Source organism: Anoplopoma fimbria, chromosome 13 (genome assembly GCF_027596085.1).
Source record: "Anoplopoma fimbria isolate UVic2021 breed Golden Eagle Sablefish chromosome 13, Afim_UVic_2022, whole genome shotgun sequence".
Lineage (NCBI taxonomy): Eukaryota > Metazoa > Chordata > Actinopteri > Perciformes > Anoplopomatidae > Anoplopoma > Anoplopoma fimbria.
Genome location: NC_072461.1, coordinates 26,078,444 through 26,095,912, shown reverse-complemented (window position 1 = coordinate 26,095,912; position 17,469 = coordinate 26,078,444). Strand labels below are relative to the sequence as shown.

At 41.1% G+C, this 17,469-nt stretch overlaps 2 protein-coding genes across 2 annotated transcripts in view; both read left to right on the top strand.

Moving 5' to 3' along the window:
- The window catches only part of cfap299 (cilia and flagella associated protein 299), a 76,570-nt gene extending 73,008 nt beyond the window's left edge, over window positions 1-3,562 (top strand). The window contains exon 6 of the mRNA XM_054611658.1: window positions 3,470-3,562. Coding sequence (XP_054467633.1) covers window positions 3,470-3,562 — 93 coding nt within the window. The remainder of the gene's footprint in view (window positions 1-3,469) is intronic.
- Window positions 3,563-8,664: 5,102 nt separating this feature from the next.
- On the top strand, window positions 8,665-14,503 carry bmp3 (bone morphogenetic protein 3). Its single transcript, XM_054611140.1, has 3 exons — window positions 8,665-8,948; window positions 10,057-10,970; window positions 13,494-14,503. The coding sequence occupies exons 1-3, from the start codon at window positions 8,681-8,683 to the stop codon at window positions 13,683-13,685; spliced, it is 1,374 nt and encodes a 457-aa protein (XP_054467115.1). The 5' UTR covers window positions 8,665-8,680; the 3' UTR covers window positions 13,686-14,503.
- The last annotated feature ends 2,966 nt before the right edge of the window (window positions 14,504-17,469 follow it).

Genomic DNA, 17,469 nt, shown 5'->3' with positions numbered 1-17,469 from the left:
GTCCCAGGAAAGGAAAAAAGGCTACGGGGCTTAAAACTCTTCTCAAAGCCTTTGTTGCTGCACCAGGGACTTAAAAAAATGATTTTGTTGTCTTGGTTGCTCAGGTGACTTTCACGTACCCACAACATCCTTTTTATGTCCAAAATGCAAAAATGTTAAAAGTTATCTGTCACCTTTCTGATAACTTAACTAACTGCTCAGTTTTAAGAGAGTCTTAATAAACCTCAGATATCAGACACAGTGATTTTCAGAGAGAGCCTAAACCCTTAGAAATAAAAGTGCTAACTAGACCCATATAGGGTTCTTCGACTTTGAGCCCTTTTTGGTAACCTTTTGAAAGGTTCCACCTGGAAACCTTTCAGAGGGTTCGAACGAAAAAAACCTCTATGAGAGGTTCTTCAGGGAACCCTTCAATGGTGGTTCTATCCAAGATCTTTCCACCTTCTAAGGGTGCTTACAAAAACCCTTTTGTTTTTTATATATTGAGCTTCACTAAGAACCCGCCCAGGAGGGCTCTACCAAGAACTCTTTTTAGATTCCAAGAGTTCTATCCCGGACCCTAGATGTGCAACGCAGCCCACAACAATGGTGGTTCACAATCAGAGTCTTTGGGGTTGTGTGGGCTGGGTGGTGGGCGTTCTCTTTTAGAACCCATTTTTACAAAAATCCTAGAAGAACTGTTTCGTCCCAAAACGTTTTTTGGGGATAGAAACGGTTCTAAATTGAACTTTTAGTCATACAAGGTAGCCTTGAAAAACCCTTTCTTAAAAAAGGAGTGCCCCAGAAGCAAAAGGTTCTGGGTAGGATTTCAGCCCGTATTCAATCGTTTAGAACCCTTATTTTTAAGAGTGTTTAAGAGAATCAGTTGGAGAAACTGAGGGAGAGAAAGAAATCAGTGGGAGGGAAAGATATTTGCTTTCCACCTGCACAAAGAACGGAGGATCAAGGGGTCGAGACAGGTGCTTCCTCCACAGTCAGAGCCTGACAGGGGCCCTGGAAGAATAACGACTGACAGACTGTTTTTCTTTTTTCCACTCCAGTCCCCCTCTTTGCTGGGGGGGGGAGTAGTTGGTATGGGGCTGAACTATTTTGAAATTGCAGACAGTGCTGTGGGGACTGCGTTTTTGAGGCCGAGCGCCAAAATGGCAGCCCAGTGTTCTAGCTGCGGTCGAGCACCGCCCCGACCAGGCTGTCTATTAAAAACACAAGAGAAGGCATAAGAAGCCAGACACAGCAAACCACCCGTGTGCCCAGAACCCAGCTCAGCTCAGCCCAGATTGGGCTCGGCATGGAGCAGCACAGAACCATCCGGATTTTAAACCCACCATGAGCTCACGAGCTGCTCATGTGGCCACAGATCCGCAGCGGAACCTTCCAAAATCCAGGCTCGCATCAACTCATTTTGGGTGGTTTGTTTGTTTTTCTGCCATTGTCATACCGTGACCACTTCTTCTATCCTCGCCAGAGAGTGGGCTGAGGGTTGGAGGGGTTGCCATATTTCAGTTATGACAATGGCTTGATTCAGTCCAGATTGAAGGCGTGAGTGTTAATGACACATTTTAGTTTCTGTAAAAATAGTTTGCTTATCATTTAGTTTACCCAGCACTTCCCATTCCCCTAAATGTGTCCATGAAGTTTTTTATTGGCCTACTTTTATTGACGCTCTTTTGAACTCGCGAAGGAAGACCGCCTCACTTATTAGGACACCCACAAGTGTGTTTGAGGCAAAAGTGTAAATTGAGTGTAATGGTTGGCTATGGATCCACTCCCACTGGAAGCTTTTTGACACACTTAGCCCTGAATAAATGTTCCCAGCTGGTAGTGGCTTCACATCTTAGTGGTGGGGCGGTGTCACATTTGACATTAAGAGTAACACAAAACATCTTGAAAAATGAACAATTACAGTCACTGTCAAATAATGTTGCACTTGGCCTCCCCTTTAATATACCTCTAAAGAGATGTGTTCTGTATATCTGAGGTTTTGTTTAATTACTAATGACTTTATCCATGGCAACTTTTGCATTTTAAACCATAAGAGATACTTTTTATATTAAAATTGCAACTTGTTCTCACTCTCAGGACGTCGTACATGGCAATGGCGCTTAGCGTCTTGATACCAACGCACCAGGCACCCTTTATTGGCGTATGAGACACACCAATCTTACAACTAACTCCATTATTTAGACTGTCAGAGCAACTGATAGTAGTAGTAATAAGAGTGAGAAGTCTGATAATAGTAACAAATACAGGACTTTTACTCAGGGGACTGACGACATATGATGGCGTTATGTCACATGGCACTTCGTCACTGAGTCACATTACTTTACGTCCATAGCTTAAGTTCCATAACCCTAACCAATTAGTTTTTTTTAAACATAACTGCGTGTTACAACATTATTAACACGCAAACCTTCTGCATCAAGATACTACGCAAAAAGCTGCCCTCGACGTCATTTTAGCTACTTACAGTGGCTTCTGCGTGAGTGGAAAAATATGGCGTATATGAATGAGATCATGTTGAATATTGAATCTAATGATTGTATGTAATGGGAAAGGTGTCCTGAGTTGTTCCAAGGTCACTGAGAATAAACACCAATTCTGCAGCTTTATGCAGAGTTGTAACTTCTTTTAACTCGTAGTTTGGGCTCTCAGGTTAAACATACACCTTGTGGTTGAGTCTCTTGGCTCTCATTAACCTCCTATATAAAGCCACAGGCGGCTATTTTCAGTAAACAAGCTCAAATTTACACTACGTGCTCAGCACTAAATTGTAGAGAGAAAAAGTTAGCAACTAGCTTGTTTAGAAAGTAGCATATCTAGCAATTAAAGGTGGAATTATGCCTTTCTGAAGATGTCTGTTAACGTCTTTTCACACAAATGGTGATGCATTGTGGGGACCTGTGCATCAAGAATGTTAAAACATTTAACATAAAAAATGTTAAATGTCTCTGGACCACCCTCGGGGTACGTTCATCTTCGTGCAGCCTAGAGAAACATGTTTCAGCTTTAAGTAGGGTATCTGCTAACATGTTGAAAAGCCAGCGGTGTATTCTGGGAGAGTCTCTGCCCCCCCAAGAAGACAAAAATGGCTGAATGCCGCTTTAAAAACCTCACATGTCATGGTGTGTTTAGACTGACAGTGAAGCAAATTTGAGAGGATGGTACAAATGTATATAAAGTCAACGGAAAGGCACAAGTGGCGTTGGGTCCACACAGGCTGAAAATGTTAGCTTGAGCAGAAATGTTCCATTCAAGAAACTTAAGAGAAAGGACGTGACTTGTTGTTAAGTTTTGAAATCAGTCCAAGTCTAAACTGTCTCATAAACACACATTCAGGCACACTAAACACAGACGGCAAAATCACTGGTTTTCACGAATGAAGCAAGGTGGAAATTCACTTTGTAGTCTGCAGATAACGCTGTCCAAACAAGCCTTTCTCTAACCGCTCTCACTCTGTGCTGGGTTCCAGTCTGGTCCTGGTGAGGACTCCAACAGGACCTTCCTACAGTCGGACATCTACACACATGCCGTCATCTACGACCACAACATCAGGACTGTCTAAGTATCCGAGGCCGCTGCCGACACGTCCGTACATATGGCACATATTGGAGAACACTGGAAGCCTCTAATTTGAGCGAGCTGCTGTAGTTGCACCGTCATTTACAATCTGTTGCCCTCATATCATGCATGCCATCTGGGTGGAGGTGCTGCAGTGAGAAAAAAAAGGGCCTTTAAACTGAGGGTTCCCAAGGGGGAAGCGGTGGATGGACTAGTGTGACAGCTTTGCAAATAAACCTGATATTTCATGTTAGTTTTTTGGGCCTTAAATTCTTCTATATTCCGTTTAGTGAAGACCCAGTTTGGGTTGGGGACCCCGGGGTCGTCCCGTCGTTTGGCCTGGCATGTTCCGGGCTGTTTGTCTAAACAAATTAAAGGCGTAAGAGCTTTGAAAGATGACGGGGGTTGCTTTTATGTCCTCCCCCAGGCTGCGGTAGCTCCGACTGGAAGAATGGGTAATGGGCTTAAAGCATTCCGCATGTTCCCAGATGTAAGACACACTTTACAGGACATCAAAGTGCTCTGTCATTTACATATTAGTCATTCACTAGGGCATTTTTTTTTAAATTGGAAGACAACTCTGCAAATAACCTGCTTTAGGAATTATTTAGGAGGTGCAGAAGACTTTTAGCGACTTTGCTCCCTTTTAATATCCGGATTTGGATTTTTTTTTTTGCATTTGTTATTGAAACACATGGTAAAAATCAGCCCGACCACAAGTAACGTTATCTTTGTCTGTGAGATAACAAATTACAGGGCCTTTGTTATTTGTTCATAAATTAGTTTTCAATTCACTTTGTTGAATTCAAGTGAATGAATTCTTCATTCAACGAAGTCCTGCATGGATGTACATGTACAAAAATGTAGTTTTCTTATGATGATATCACTTGCAAAAATGGCATGAAGAACAACTAAAACAATAGTCTTTAAAATGATATTTGACATGTTTTGCCTGTTGTCTTTCTGACAGTTACATGAGAAAAGACCTCTTTCGTGTCTGTGTGGCAAATATGAAACTACAGCCAGAAGCTAGTTAGCTTAGCTTAGCATAAAGACTTGAAACAGAGGGGAATGCCCACCACCTTTCAGGCTCAATAACTACCATGTTATATCTTGTTTGTTTAATCCATACTAATGCCAGAGTTGTGGTTTCAATGGGAGGCGGGGCCACTTTCTTCCCTATGAAAGTTGCTCAGTGGTGCATAAAGCAAAAAAAAGGTATTGAAAAAATTGTATAAAATTCAGATAAAATTTCCTTTACTCCCACCTTTTTTCATCCTCTACTCAATCTCATGAACAGAGGAAGGAAAACACTTTGGATTCATCTTACTGTGCATTTTACAATTTTAAGGACCTGATGATTTAAAAAGAAAAAAAAGGGCTATTCATGTGTTCGTACTGGGAAGTTGATTTACTTCAAAAGAAATGATACGCTAACTTAAACATGTCTCTTTCCCAATGTAAGTCAAAGTTATTGGCATCACGTGACAGACCTGGAAGCTGTAATTCCACGATTTGTTCAATATGTCAAATTGGCTTCAAAGCCTGGCGATCTACCTGGAGGGGCTTCCAAGAAATAATATCATTTTTATTTAGCTTTGGACAGAGCCAGGCTAGCTGCTTCCAGTCTTCCAACCATGCCAAGATAACTGTCTCCTGGCTTTAGTTTTTATAAAACGCATCGACAGAAGAATTTATTTTTCATCTAACTCTCTGCATTAAATCCAAATATTCTAAAATGTTAATCTATTCCTTAAAAGTGACAAAGCCCAACGTGCCTTTGTACTTATTTCACTGCATCCATTTAGCTGGAATGTATTTCTGAAAGTTACGAGGCATAAACAAATTAGTTAATTCCAACACAAACCTCTAATACGCGTCAGCCGGCCGGTTACCAGAGCAGCCCTCTGCAGACGGCATCTGTTTGTCTGTTTTCGACTGAATTGGACCCGGTTAGCCTCATTGAAACAATATGTGTGGTGACATGGGGATGTGGGTTCTGGTTCTGTAAAAGCACGGGTTTTTGGGGGGGGGCCTGGTTTGGGGTTTTCTTAATCAGTTGTGTTTTGTTTTTGTTTTTTTAAGAAGAAGGATCTGTTTTGGGGTGATAAAAGTTTGTGAAAGTCTTCAGGAGTTTAAAGAAACATGGTGATTAATGTGTGTTTCATTTTATGTTCTCCATCTTTCCAGTGTGGTTTTGTCTATAAATATATATGTTAAATGTCTATTCTGAGGAGGTTGTGTCAAAACGGCTCTGAAAAACAGGTTACAACCAAACTAACTGGACTAACAAGGATGAGAAGCGCATTCAAATTAGGCAGAATGATTGTGTTGGGAATGTCATTTCCTCTTAAAGGCCAGATAAAACCTGAGGCGTGGGCTGCCCCCCCCCCCCCCGACTATCTCCTCTATCTGCTCTGCTTTGTTGTCTTTCTTTCACGTGTTGGTAGTCAGAACTACAAACCGTCCGGGTGGCAAATGAACATTTCCCCATCATCTCCAGCTGTCTAAGGTTTTACAGGCCGCAGCTCATTCATGTGGCCCGTCGACGGTGATGAAACAGCCCCGCTCTGCTCTCCCTCCCTCCCTCCCTCCCTCCCCCCCCGAATGTGGCATCAGTCGCTCCAAACACCTCCCAATCAAAACAGCAGATGTGTGCATGAACAAAATAGCCGCTTTTAAAATGCAGATGGATTGACAAACAAGCAAGTAGCGCTCCACGCAACGCTGCTTTTTACGTGCTTTACCTCTGTGGAAGCCCAAACCTAAAAAAAAAAAAAAAAAAAAAGGACGTTTCTGGAACTCACCCAGACGGATGGTGTGTCTGTAAATAGTAATGATTTCACAATAAAGTCTCATTTAAATGGTTATTTCCCTCTTCATTTCTTTTATGGGGCTTTTAAGCTGTCGGGGGGTTTTAACTGAAGCGTGGTTTATTAGTTTGAGGCCAGACTTGCCTCTAAAATACACAACATGAGGTAAAGAGGTGGATAACCTGGCCTTAGATATTTGAGGCACTATTTATCCTTCTCTATGTAACCGTCTTACTTCAGCTACGAAATGACTATTTGTGTATTGATTACTCACCCTGCGTTATATTGAATTCTTGAGGGAAATCTTTGTTTTTCTCTCATGCCTCCACGCTAAATGAAAGAATAAAAAAACTGAGAAAGGTCTTGATGAGTTGAAATAAATGGGGGCCGTGTTTAACAACAGTAAAACTATATGAAAATGTCTATTTACAGACTTGAATTAAACTGCACGAGTGGTGTGAGAGTTTGTAAAGGGGGTGTTATTGTATAGTTTTGCTGTTGTTAACTTTAATCCATCAAGACTATTCTTGGAGGAATTGTATATTCTTCACCAAATCCAAGTTAATTGATATCTAAATGGTTGTTTTATGGTTTAAGTATTCCTTTTATTTCATCTCACTTCATGAAGTTCGGCCTCTGTTTTAAAACTGTCTTCATGTGTTTGACATTCATTATCAGCAGCATTTTTAATCTCAGATGGATGGATACAAAATAAATGTAATAATTATAAAGTTCTGCATCAACAGAAGTCTAAAAAGTCACAGTGTTGATCAAAGCACTGAGGTTTGAATCCTGCTACTGTGCATGGGTGCTTTCACGATCACATGCATAATGTATAAAGTACAGTAATAACTACAATTTGAACTCAATAAATGTTTTTTATTACGACGTCCTTTTGTGATTTTTCTCCAGTCAGAAAACTTCAGTGCCCTCTTTGAGAAGAGCTTTTCCTCCATTGGATAACAAAATGTGTCTGGTGCCCATGTGTACGACGGGACAGTTCATCCATGCTGTGACCTCATTAATACATCCATCCCTATGGAAGTGATGGGGCTCACAATCCACAGTCTTTGTTTATGTGAAGTTAATACAAGACTTCTGCAGTACGCGTTAAACCGACCAAGTTGGTGTCTTCCAAAATGATTGTGGATCCTTTCATCCGTTATGTCTAATGCACTACAGGTCTAGGATCCATTGATTATTCCAGTCAGGTTCTTGTCTCTCTGCTGCCCATCTCCTCCCAGTTGAAAGGGGTTAAACCCGCTCCCTGTGTTGACTCCTATGAAGGACATGGCATGCTAATATTATTGCCATCAGATGTCCAAGGGTGGGGAAATGCCCTAATCATTTCCTCCCGAGTGCCCCTGAAAGAGAAGCCCAGTGGCGGAGGGGGTGGAGGCCGGCTGGGCGTCTAAACCCCGCCTGGATGGGCTGTTTTTTTGGGTGTTTTTTCACAGTACAGCATCCGGATCGGACCGTGATGGTACAGGATGTGTGTGCTTAACTCCATTGAACTAAACTAAATAGGGGAGAGAGCCTTTAATGCCCACAATAAGCCCACCGCATTCAGCAGCTCTGGGGAGGGGAGCATTACGCACAGAGGATATTCACATATTACCCCAAAAAAATCAAAAAGAAAATCAATACGAATGAAAAACTTCAATACATTGTCGGAATGTCCTTTTATTAAAACATTTTTGTTAAAGATCCGTCTCGAAATCAACTGACAAACCAGCCTCCCTCAGCTGAAGATAACATTAGATAATGTGTCCCCAGGCTGAATGTGCGTAAAAGTATCTTCAACAGGAAACTCTCTCTCTCTCTCTCTCTCTCTCTCTCTCTCTCTCTCTCTCTCTCTCTCTCTGGGTGTGTGTGTCTATATGTGTGTGTGTGTGTGTGAGGAATACCCAGCTGGTCCCACAAGTCCTATAATACCAAGCACAACATGCTTTACCTTCAATGAAAGCTGAGACGGGGGGGGGACGTTTTGGCTGCTGGTCCTGAAATCAACTCAGAGCTCGGACACAAAACCAGGAGCGTCGCTGCTTGAGAGGCTTAGTTCTCCTCATCTGCTCCTCTGCTCATCTGAACTTTAACATTCAGACCTGCAACTTTCAGAAACTTGGATACTCTTGTTTTTTTTCTCTTGCCCACCTGGTGTCAAAAGGTGATGCTGTCATTTCCTAAGAGGGGACTCCTCAGGTGTCTTTTTGGAGATAGGGGCCACTTTTTTGGTTTTTAACACAACTGTGACTTTTTTTTTTTTTCTTCTCCTCCCTGCTGCTACCCTTTTGCCTTTTGGCTCCAGCATGGCTCTCTGCTCTCGGGTGGTGGTGGTGCTGCTGTGCGGATGGACTTATCTGTGCGTTGGATACTGCGCCATGCTGAAGACGGACGGACCAAAGGTGGATTTTACGCGCTCGGAGGAGGATAAAAAGCAGCCCGAGAAGGACGACGGGGACCTGCTCTCACAGGATACAATGACGGAACACATGCAGATGCTTTACACCAAGTACAACCGGGCTGGGTTCCCCTTCAAGGACGGCAACACTGTCCGCAGCTTCAAAGCGCACTGGGGTAGGTGTCCAAAGCTTTACGCACGGTAACACACCTGGAGAGGTGTTGGAGGTCGTTGGAGAGGGATTACACACAATGTATGTACATTATGGTTCAAATAAATCATGTCTCATGTGTTCAAGTGGAATAATCTGCACTTTAGAAGCGAGTTTGTGCGCCAATTAGGCACATAAAACAACTTTTTTTGAGCATTTAAGTAGAAAACGTGCTTATTATCCTGATTTCACAATGATTTGTTGTTGTTTTTTTAAAACGTGAAATCTGCTTCCATTCATATTCATGTGCTGGAAACCGAGAAACACCTGTTGAGGGAGTGTGTTCAACCTGCTACCCCCCCACTCCTCCCTGAGCCAGGAGCAGAGAATCAGATCTCTGCATGCAAAATTTTTGTGTTTTTTTTTTTTATCCTGACACAGTTTTGTTTCCTCACCTTCAGATTTCCATGTCAGATAGTCTAGACCCCCCCAGAGCCAACATCTGGCCCCAGCCTCCCTGGACTCTGTTTTTAAACCTCAGTGAGCTTTTGCATTTCAGATGCTTTATCCCTGTTTCCATATGGAACTTCTGCTTATAACTTTAATGGTATGAGCTCTGCACTGCTTTCAGGCCACGCTGTGTTATTATCACTTGGACCTGCGCAGCATTAAAGACCAACAGTCTCCACATAGGGTCAACGTTATTTGAGACTATACTGCCTCCTATCGCCCAGTGGCTGTATTTCAGCACATGAAGGGTCAATTCACCCAGATTACAAACACATTTTCTCACCCCTTCAGTTGTATCTAGCCATCCAGATATTTCCGGTTTTAATTGCCTGTGTTTTCAGATAATTTATGTTTCTGCTTCCATCCTACAACAGTGGAGATGAGTGGAATTGAAGCTGTATTATGTCATATTTTTAAAATAAATCAACAGAACCATCTCTTTCAGAAAGATATTTCATAATATGGGCAAATAAAACCAACAATATCTGCATGACTGAGAAATTGTTGGATGAGGAAAAAGTAAAAACATATAAACTGACATATTCTTATGATTACTGTTGTGTATTTAATGCATTTGGTTATTGTTTTCGATGTTTAAATTCTATTATTCATCACATACACAGGTACGATAAACCAGAAGCAGCTGCAGATTTTCAACCTCACCTCCCTCACCAAGTCGGAGGACGTTCTGTCAGCCACGCTCCATTATTACATCGGAGACCTTCAGAACTGCTCCCGGTCCAAAAGCTGTGCTCGCCACGGCCCCCGGAAGCACAACCACATCCACATGGTCATCTGGAGCTTCGCCTCTGTGGATAACAAGATAAGGACCCTCGGACACTTTCGGATCAACGTGTCCACCCTCTACAGGGACTTCATCTCTTGGCAGTGGAAGGACATAACCCGCGTGGTCGACCAGGCCAAGCACCACGATGAGCTGCTGATCGGCATCGAAGTTTCTTCACAAGGGCCCCAACCGTGGAAGAAGCTCCTGTCCGACCGATCGCCCTACATCCTGGTCTACGCCAACGACTCGGCCATTTCAGAACCAGAGAGCGTAGTAGCCACCCTCCAGAGGCACCACCCGGTTGGAGGGGAGGCCTCGGTTTCCAACAGCTTCCAAAAACTGGGCCTGCGTGAGCGAAACGACACCGAGCAAGAGCGGCCGCCGCCCAGACGCAAGCGCTCGGTGAACGTCCTGCTACCGCTGCAGAACAACGAACTCCCCGGGCCAGAGTATCCGTACGAGACGCCCGGGTGGGACGAGGCGAGTCCGTACGAGCCTTACGAAAACAAGCAGGCCCGGCGGCCACGCAAAAAGACGCGCAAGAACCAGCGGCACAAGATGCCCCTGCTGCAGTTCGACGAGCAGACGATTAAAAAGGCGCGAAAGAAGCAGTGGAACGAGCCCAGGAACTGCGCTCGGAGATACCTGAAAGTGGACTTCGCCGACATCGGATGGAGCGAATGGATTATATCACCCAAGTCGTTCGATGCCTACTACTGCTCAGGGTCCTGCCAGTTCCCCATGCCAAAGGTGAGACTCTAGTGGTGCACTTCTGAAATGGTTGCCAACCTGAGGGGTCAGTAAGGGGAAAGCGGACAGATGTTCCACCAAAATTGGGATTTTTACTCTTTATTGGCCTCTAGAATGTATTCAAAACCATAGACAAATGCAACTTGTGTCAATGGGTTACAATAAGACATTGCTTTGATGTTTTGCGGTCACGAGTCAAAAGGGTTGGGAACCATTGTTCTACTGGGTCAACCAAACTTCTTGGTTTTGTTTCTTTGCCAATAGATTCATTTGTTTTTCTTTAAATTTAAAACTCAGTTTTTAAAACTTCTGTTCTTATGCCAGCCTCTTGATCTGTTTTGTCAAAAAGAATATTTTTATAAATGTGCTTTAGACGGTATGGTTCAGATACATATTAACAACTGATGGCACTAACACATGATATGACGCCAGAACTCAACATGCAGTACAGTCGACTGTGCTTTTTGTCATCCAGTATGGTATACATTATGTAAATAGGATTGCTTCACTTGTATGACATTAATATCAGAATTCCCTGAAGCCTATCTGTCTTCTATTATAGATGATAATGACAAAGAAACAGATAAATATGTGCCATCTGCTTTCATCTTCAACTTCCAGGATGAAGTGCTAGCTCAAGCTTTTATCTTAAAATGTTTATTTTACCGTCATTAAATCTTTAAAAATACGCATCAGAACTCAATTTATATAATCAAAAAAAAATAAGGTTAGTCCAAAGTGAAGTCCAACTTTACTAAACATGCAGTACAAGTGGTCAAACTACAGACGATGTAATCTAAAAGGCTTTGTAACAAATAGGGATAAATCCTGAAAGGCAGGTGGCTGACCTCAACATTTAAAAATCAATAAAACTTTATAACCATGCTCGTGGAAAACGGACAAGCTCCTTTAAGGAAGCAACTCTGGTTTTTAAAGTTTCTCCTCACACATTTGAAAGAACACATTTTGTTAAACATCAGCTCCCCCTCGCAGCTCGTGGCCCCCCGTGACAAGATAACATCGCAGGTATTTTAAACACGGCCGGAATGCACGAGATCCATCCACTTAATTCATTACCTCGGAGTCGCCGGCCTTTGTAGTCGGACGTAATTAGTCCCAGAAGTGGAGCCTGAGGCGACCACCTCCCTCTCCTGTAGGCTCGCTGCCTGGGATCCTGTGACGTTGTTTCTCCTCTGACAGGCTAAAGTTTTAGAAGCTGCTAAATAGCTACGATTAAAAGTTGCCCTGTCACTTATTGGATACTGCTAAGACATGAAGCAGCTGATCAGGTGTGTGAACTGTGAAGGACTAGAGCCAGCACTCAGGTTTTGATCTCGCTGCAGCTGCTTGTTGGATGCACTGAACAATATTCTGTTAATTGTGTGTTACAATCAAACCCGTCTCTTCCAAACTTAAGTTCCCACACAACTAAACTGCATCCTCAATTATGTGTTCAGAGAAACAGATTTTTCTCCTGGATTACATTTGCGATTTTAAACAAGTGATTAACGTTTTAAAGTCAAACAAAACGAAACAAAAAAAGATCAAAACTACTTGGTTATGTATAGTAATAACATCATGGTTTGGCTTAAAATAAGTACGTTCGTTACTTTATTTAAATTAAAGACATAAATTAAAATAACGTTGGACTTTTAGTTGCACGCGGGACTCACACAGCGGTCTCCTGGGTGAAAGTTCTGTGTTGTTTTGACCCAGCTATCCACCCTGACCAAGACCAGGGAGAAAATAAGCAAAAATGTAATTGATATAGCTATGAGTGATCTAAATGATAGATAGTAAAACCCAAAGGCTGTTTTTCCAACCGGATTAAATCATGGCTCAACTTTAAATCATGTTGCACCAAACTTTAAAACTAGTTTAAAAAAAAAAAAAAATGTATATTCAAACTGCTCACTAAAGTTCTGTTTAGTTTTTACTTAGATTTAATTCTGTTTTACCAAAATGCAAAACTCCAATTTTAAATGTGATCCAGTGTTATGAAGAGGCTCCTCTTATTAAATGGCTGCTGCGGTTTTGAGAAGTTCCTTGCCGAAAGTAAACACTCGTTGTTAGTGCGAATAGTTCTGTAAAAGAGGCTCTCCAGGACTCGTAATGGAATATTCCGGTATATTACAACTTTGGTCTTATTTTGATAGATGATAGATGATAACGCCGTTGGCTCACTAAAGTAGTAGCTCAGATAACATCACTATGGCAAAAGTTAGATTGGGCACGAAACTAGTCAGATGTTTAAACTTTCAAGATTATATAAACAACTTAAATTGGAGGTGAAACCAACCGTAACACTAACACTGAAGTATCGGTAATCATCCCTCATTTCAATACTTTCAACACACGTTCTTCAGGAATTAAGGTGCATCACTGCATACCATCAAGGGGAAACTTTTGCTTTAAAAGTGATTGGTTTTGATAATGGACTTCTGCAGTACAAAATGTCTGTTTAAAACATTCTTTTCTGGACACATTGAATCCTTTTTAATCCTTTTTGTCTCTTTGCTTCAGGCTTCGAAGCCCTCTAACCACGCCACCATCCAGAGCATAGTGCGGGCAGTGGGCGTCGTACCCGGCATCCCCGAGCCGTGCTGCGTCCCGGAGAAGATGTCTTCCCTCAGCATCCTCTTCTTTGATGAAGACAAGAACGTGGTGCTGAAAGTCTACCCAAACATGACTGTAGATTCTTGTGCCTGCAGATAGTTATTTTTTGTATGTCATTCAATGCCTTGTTCACACAAAACTCACAGAAAAGCAACAAAAAAAATCAACACATGCAGCCCGAAAAACGACACTCTCTCCTCCCGTTCCTTTAGTCGTTCACTCATTCACTTACAAACACCTGTTGGACACAACTTCCTCTTTGCACTGGAGGAGAGAACTCCCTGTTGTTCCAGTTGGAGAGGATACTGGTCTGTTTGTGGGAAGGAAGTATCTAGACTGGAATGGAAACACTCCATGCTCCGATTTCACCGACGGCATCCATGGTTTTATCGGTTTTATCTTCGCTGCTCAGTAAACCGTTGGGCGAATGAATCATAAACTCGCTATCAAGATATACAAATACCAATCGAGGCATAAGAGAGACAAGAACTGAAGGAAAAATGATCTCAGTTTGAACTGATGCCTCATCTTTCTCTCCTTCGCAGCTTGAAGTTGTCTTTTGGTCATCTCCGCCAGGTCGCCTATGCTCGCACTTGCATGGTTTTTTTGTTACTATTTGTTTGTATTTATGTCTGTACTATCACTGTGTTATTCACTATATGAGAAGTTATTGTGTAATTATTGGCTTGGCTGCTATAGAGAGATATATTAGATTCCAAAGCCAGAAATCGTTACGTAGACGGTACAGTAGACAGCCGTACGTATTTGTGTTTTTAGATCACCGCTCCGTTGTTGTACAGAACCAACATTTTTAAGAGTTTATTATATGCTGAGTTTTGAAGCAGACCCATCATACCATTTTTTTTTTCCGCTAAGAAAACATTTTACAAGCAAACTTCAGATGTGATTTTGAAAGATAAAGGAGAAAGTACTACATTGAGAAAGGGTTGTCACTTTGTGTTTTTAACAATTGTAAAACCACAGCACTCTAAAATTCATTTGATGCTTGTGTATATTTTTTAAAACCCTGATGAGCACAGACAGAAATCAAATAAGTCGTTGAACTTGGCAGGCATAAAGGATTATTACTAATGGTTTCAATGAGCCTAGTATCAGGCTGAACCTATTTGTTTTTTGGCATTGCTAAAGCTCTGAACATGACATCCTGTTTAACATTTTGTATTTACAGCATAGACATTTGATTAAGAAAAATTCTTATAAACTGCCAGAATGCTTCTAGAAATCTGTTTTTATCAACTAAGACAACAAAGAAGAGTCAGTTTCAAGTCAATATTCACTGCTGGTCTGGAATCAGTTTGGCTTCAACTATCCTTAAGGCTCATCATATTGTGTTTGGTTTTTGCCAAATTTTACTTTTTTTCCTCATCAAATTTTCAAATTCTGATTTAAAAAAAGAAAAAAACAAAAATGTTGAGCAATACATTTAATATAGTGAATGACCAGGGAGAGCTGATCTTTTTTCCTGGGTAACATAAGTGTGTGTTACATTACTGTAAAGAGTCGTTTTTACAAAAATCATTACAATTATTTGTTTACGTCAGGTCAACATTGAATAATAGGCACACGAGAAAAAGCAGTTAACACGTTGTAATGTCGCCTTGGGTGGTGCATTAATGTCAGAGTTCATAAAACCAAATATTTATTCAGAGCAAATAGTCCGAAATATAGCAGCAAACCTGTTTTTTTCTATAGACTTGTATATTGTTTTTGTATATAGCTCACAATATGTTGATGACAGTGTGATGTCTCTTTGAGATAGAAGTGCCTTTTAATGTTTGAATTTCTGCTTTCCAAACAGTTTGATTTGATTCATCGCCTGTTCGGAGGACTGAGCTCAGTTTGCAATGAAGTTGAAGTCAAAGCAAGCAGCTGGGACTTTTTTTTCTTTTTTTATGGTACAAAATAGTCTACAATGAGTGAACATAGTGCATATTCGCCAGCTGAATTTACTCTCAAATGTATTTTGAATAATTCACTATTTTGATATTTCAGAGACATTTATTTTGTGTCAATAGCAAAGGGCAGATTTTTTTTAACTTTATATATTTTGTACTTCCAGTTTGTGCTTCCTCATCTTGTGCCAATACAGATTTTATCCGTGCATGCTGTAGAACAAAGTGGTTTCCTCTGGTTGTGCCAGTACAACATCGAAGACGACGACAGCTGACCAGTCGTTTTTTGTGGCCCCTTTTTTCTTTTGCTGCGATTGAGACTCGACCCGTTTCTAAACTTCACTGGTGTCTTTATGAGAGATTAAAGACATTCATATGCAGTACGGTATATCAGCAGTGTACTCTACTTCACTGTTCAATCCTATCTTGTAAATGTTATGCTGTAGGTTAAAAAAACAACAGAAATGCTTGTACAATAAGCTTCATAAAATATATTTGTATATGGAAATGACCCTTTAACATGCATCTATTTATTTTCTGTATGTTGCATATCTTGTACAGGCGTGGTCTGGGGAAAGGGGGACCAAAGCTCTGACATGTCGAAGGTCTTTATATCTGTGATGGACTTTTGTCACAATTGACCTGAACATGTGGCGGACTGTCTAAAGGTCCCCCCTCTGAGCTCTGACCATCCTTACAAAGCATTCAAAGAAATGAATAAAAGTATGCAAGACTCACATCTATCAAGGTTTTTTTTTTTTTTTGGGGGGGGGGTTCAAAGCCTGAAGGTTTTGAAGGGTACTGGTAAAAAACAACAACCAAACAAAGCAAATATACTCAAAATGGATTTCCTTTCTCTTATATCTGAAACTCAATTGGGTCCTGCAGGCATGATGCATTTTTGCATGGCGCTGGTTCTCTCGACAAAACAACTTTGATTTTGAATTATTGTAGAAAATAAGCTCTGTTGCAAACAAACGTTGATGATACTTACACTTTATGGTCCATAAGAAAATCTTTACAAATTAACACTACTTTTATGATTTTTTTGGAGCGTGAATTGCAATCAATCAGAAATTGAAAAAAGCTAACATTAGGCTGTAAAGGAACGACACAACGCTCTCACGACTTCACGTCACCACCACGGAGCTAAAGGCGGACTAGTGTTCTTGTGATGATTAGCCACTTGGTAGAAACTGCCTTTTTTAAGACGTTGGGGGTATTTACTGATGGATGTAAGAGAACAAAATGTTTGTATTAACCACGGACCTTGTTTCAGGCATCTAATCCAAAAACATTTTAAATAACATTGATTAAAAAACGGTAAAAATACAATTGCAAAATTTGCTGATCTACAACTCTCACTTACTACCCAAAAAGTCAGCATTTATATTTTATACAAACGTACAATAAATATTTTGCAGAACTGGACTTGACATAGTAAGTTGTGGATATAACTGTATGTGTTGTAAATTTGTGCATACAATTATGCAGCGCTGACAATGTTCAGTGAACATGAAATATATATATATTTATTGAGACTTTAAAAAAGTTTGGCTACAATTCTGTTTTTGTCAAAACTTTATTTTGAGGTACAGTTCAGCCATGAATCCACACACATTAAGCAGCAGGCCGTTCTGGTGGCAGACATTTTGACTTGTCATTGCAGTAAAGCAGGTGTGATAATGACATTAACGATTGGATGTTTTTATTTATGGGCCCTGTAAGCCAGCATGCTCAATAACAGGGACGTAGCTAGCTGCATTTATGAAAAACATAGCAGCAAAAATGTAAACCAAAAAATGTCAAGCATGGATGACATTGTCACAGCTATACAGGTTGTTTTAAGTAACGTCTTAAGGTCTAATTCGCATATTTTCTCTACTTTCTGTGAAAGCTTTTCCATCACTCACTACCGTTTGGCTACAACAAGACAACATATAACTTTCTTCCAAACAACATGAAGGCAG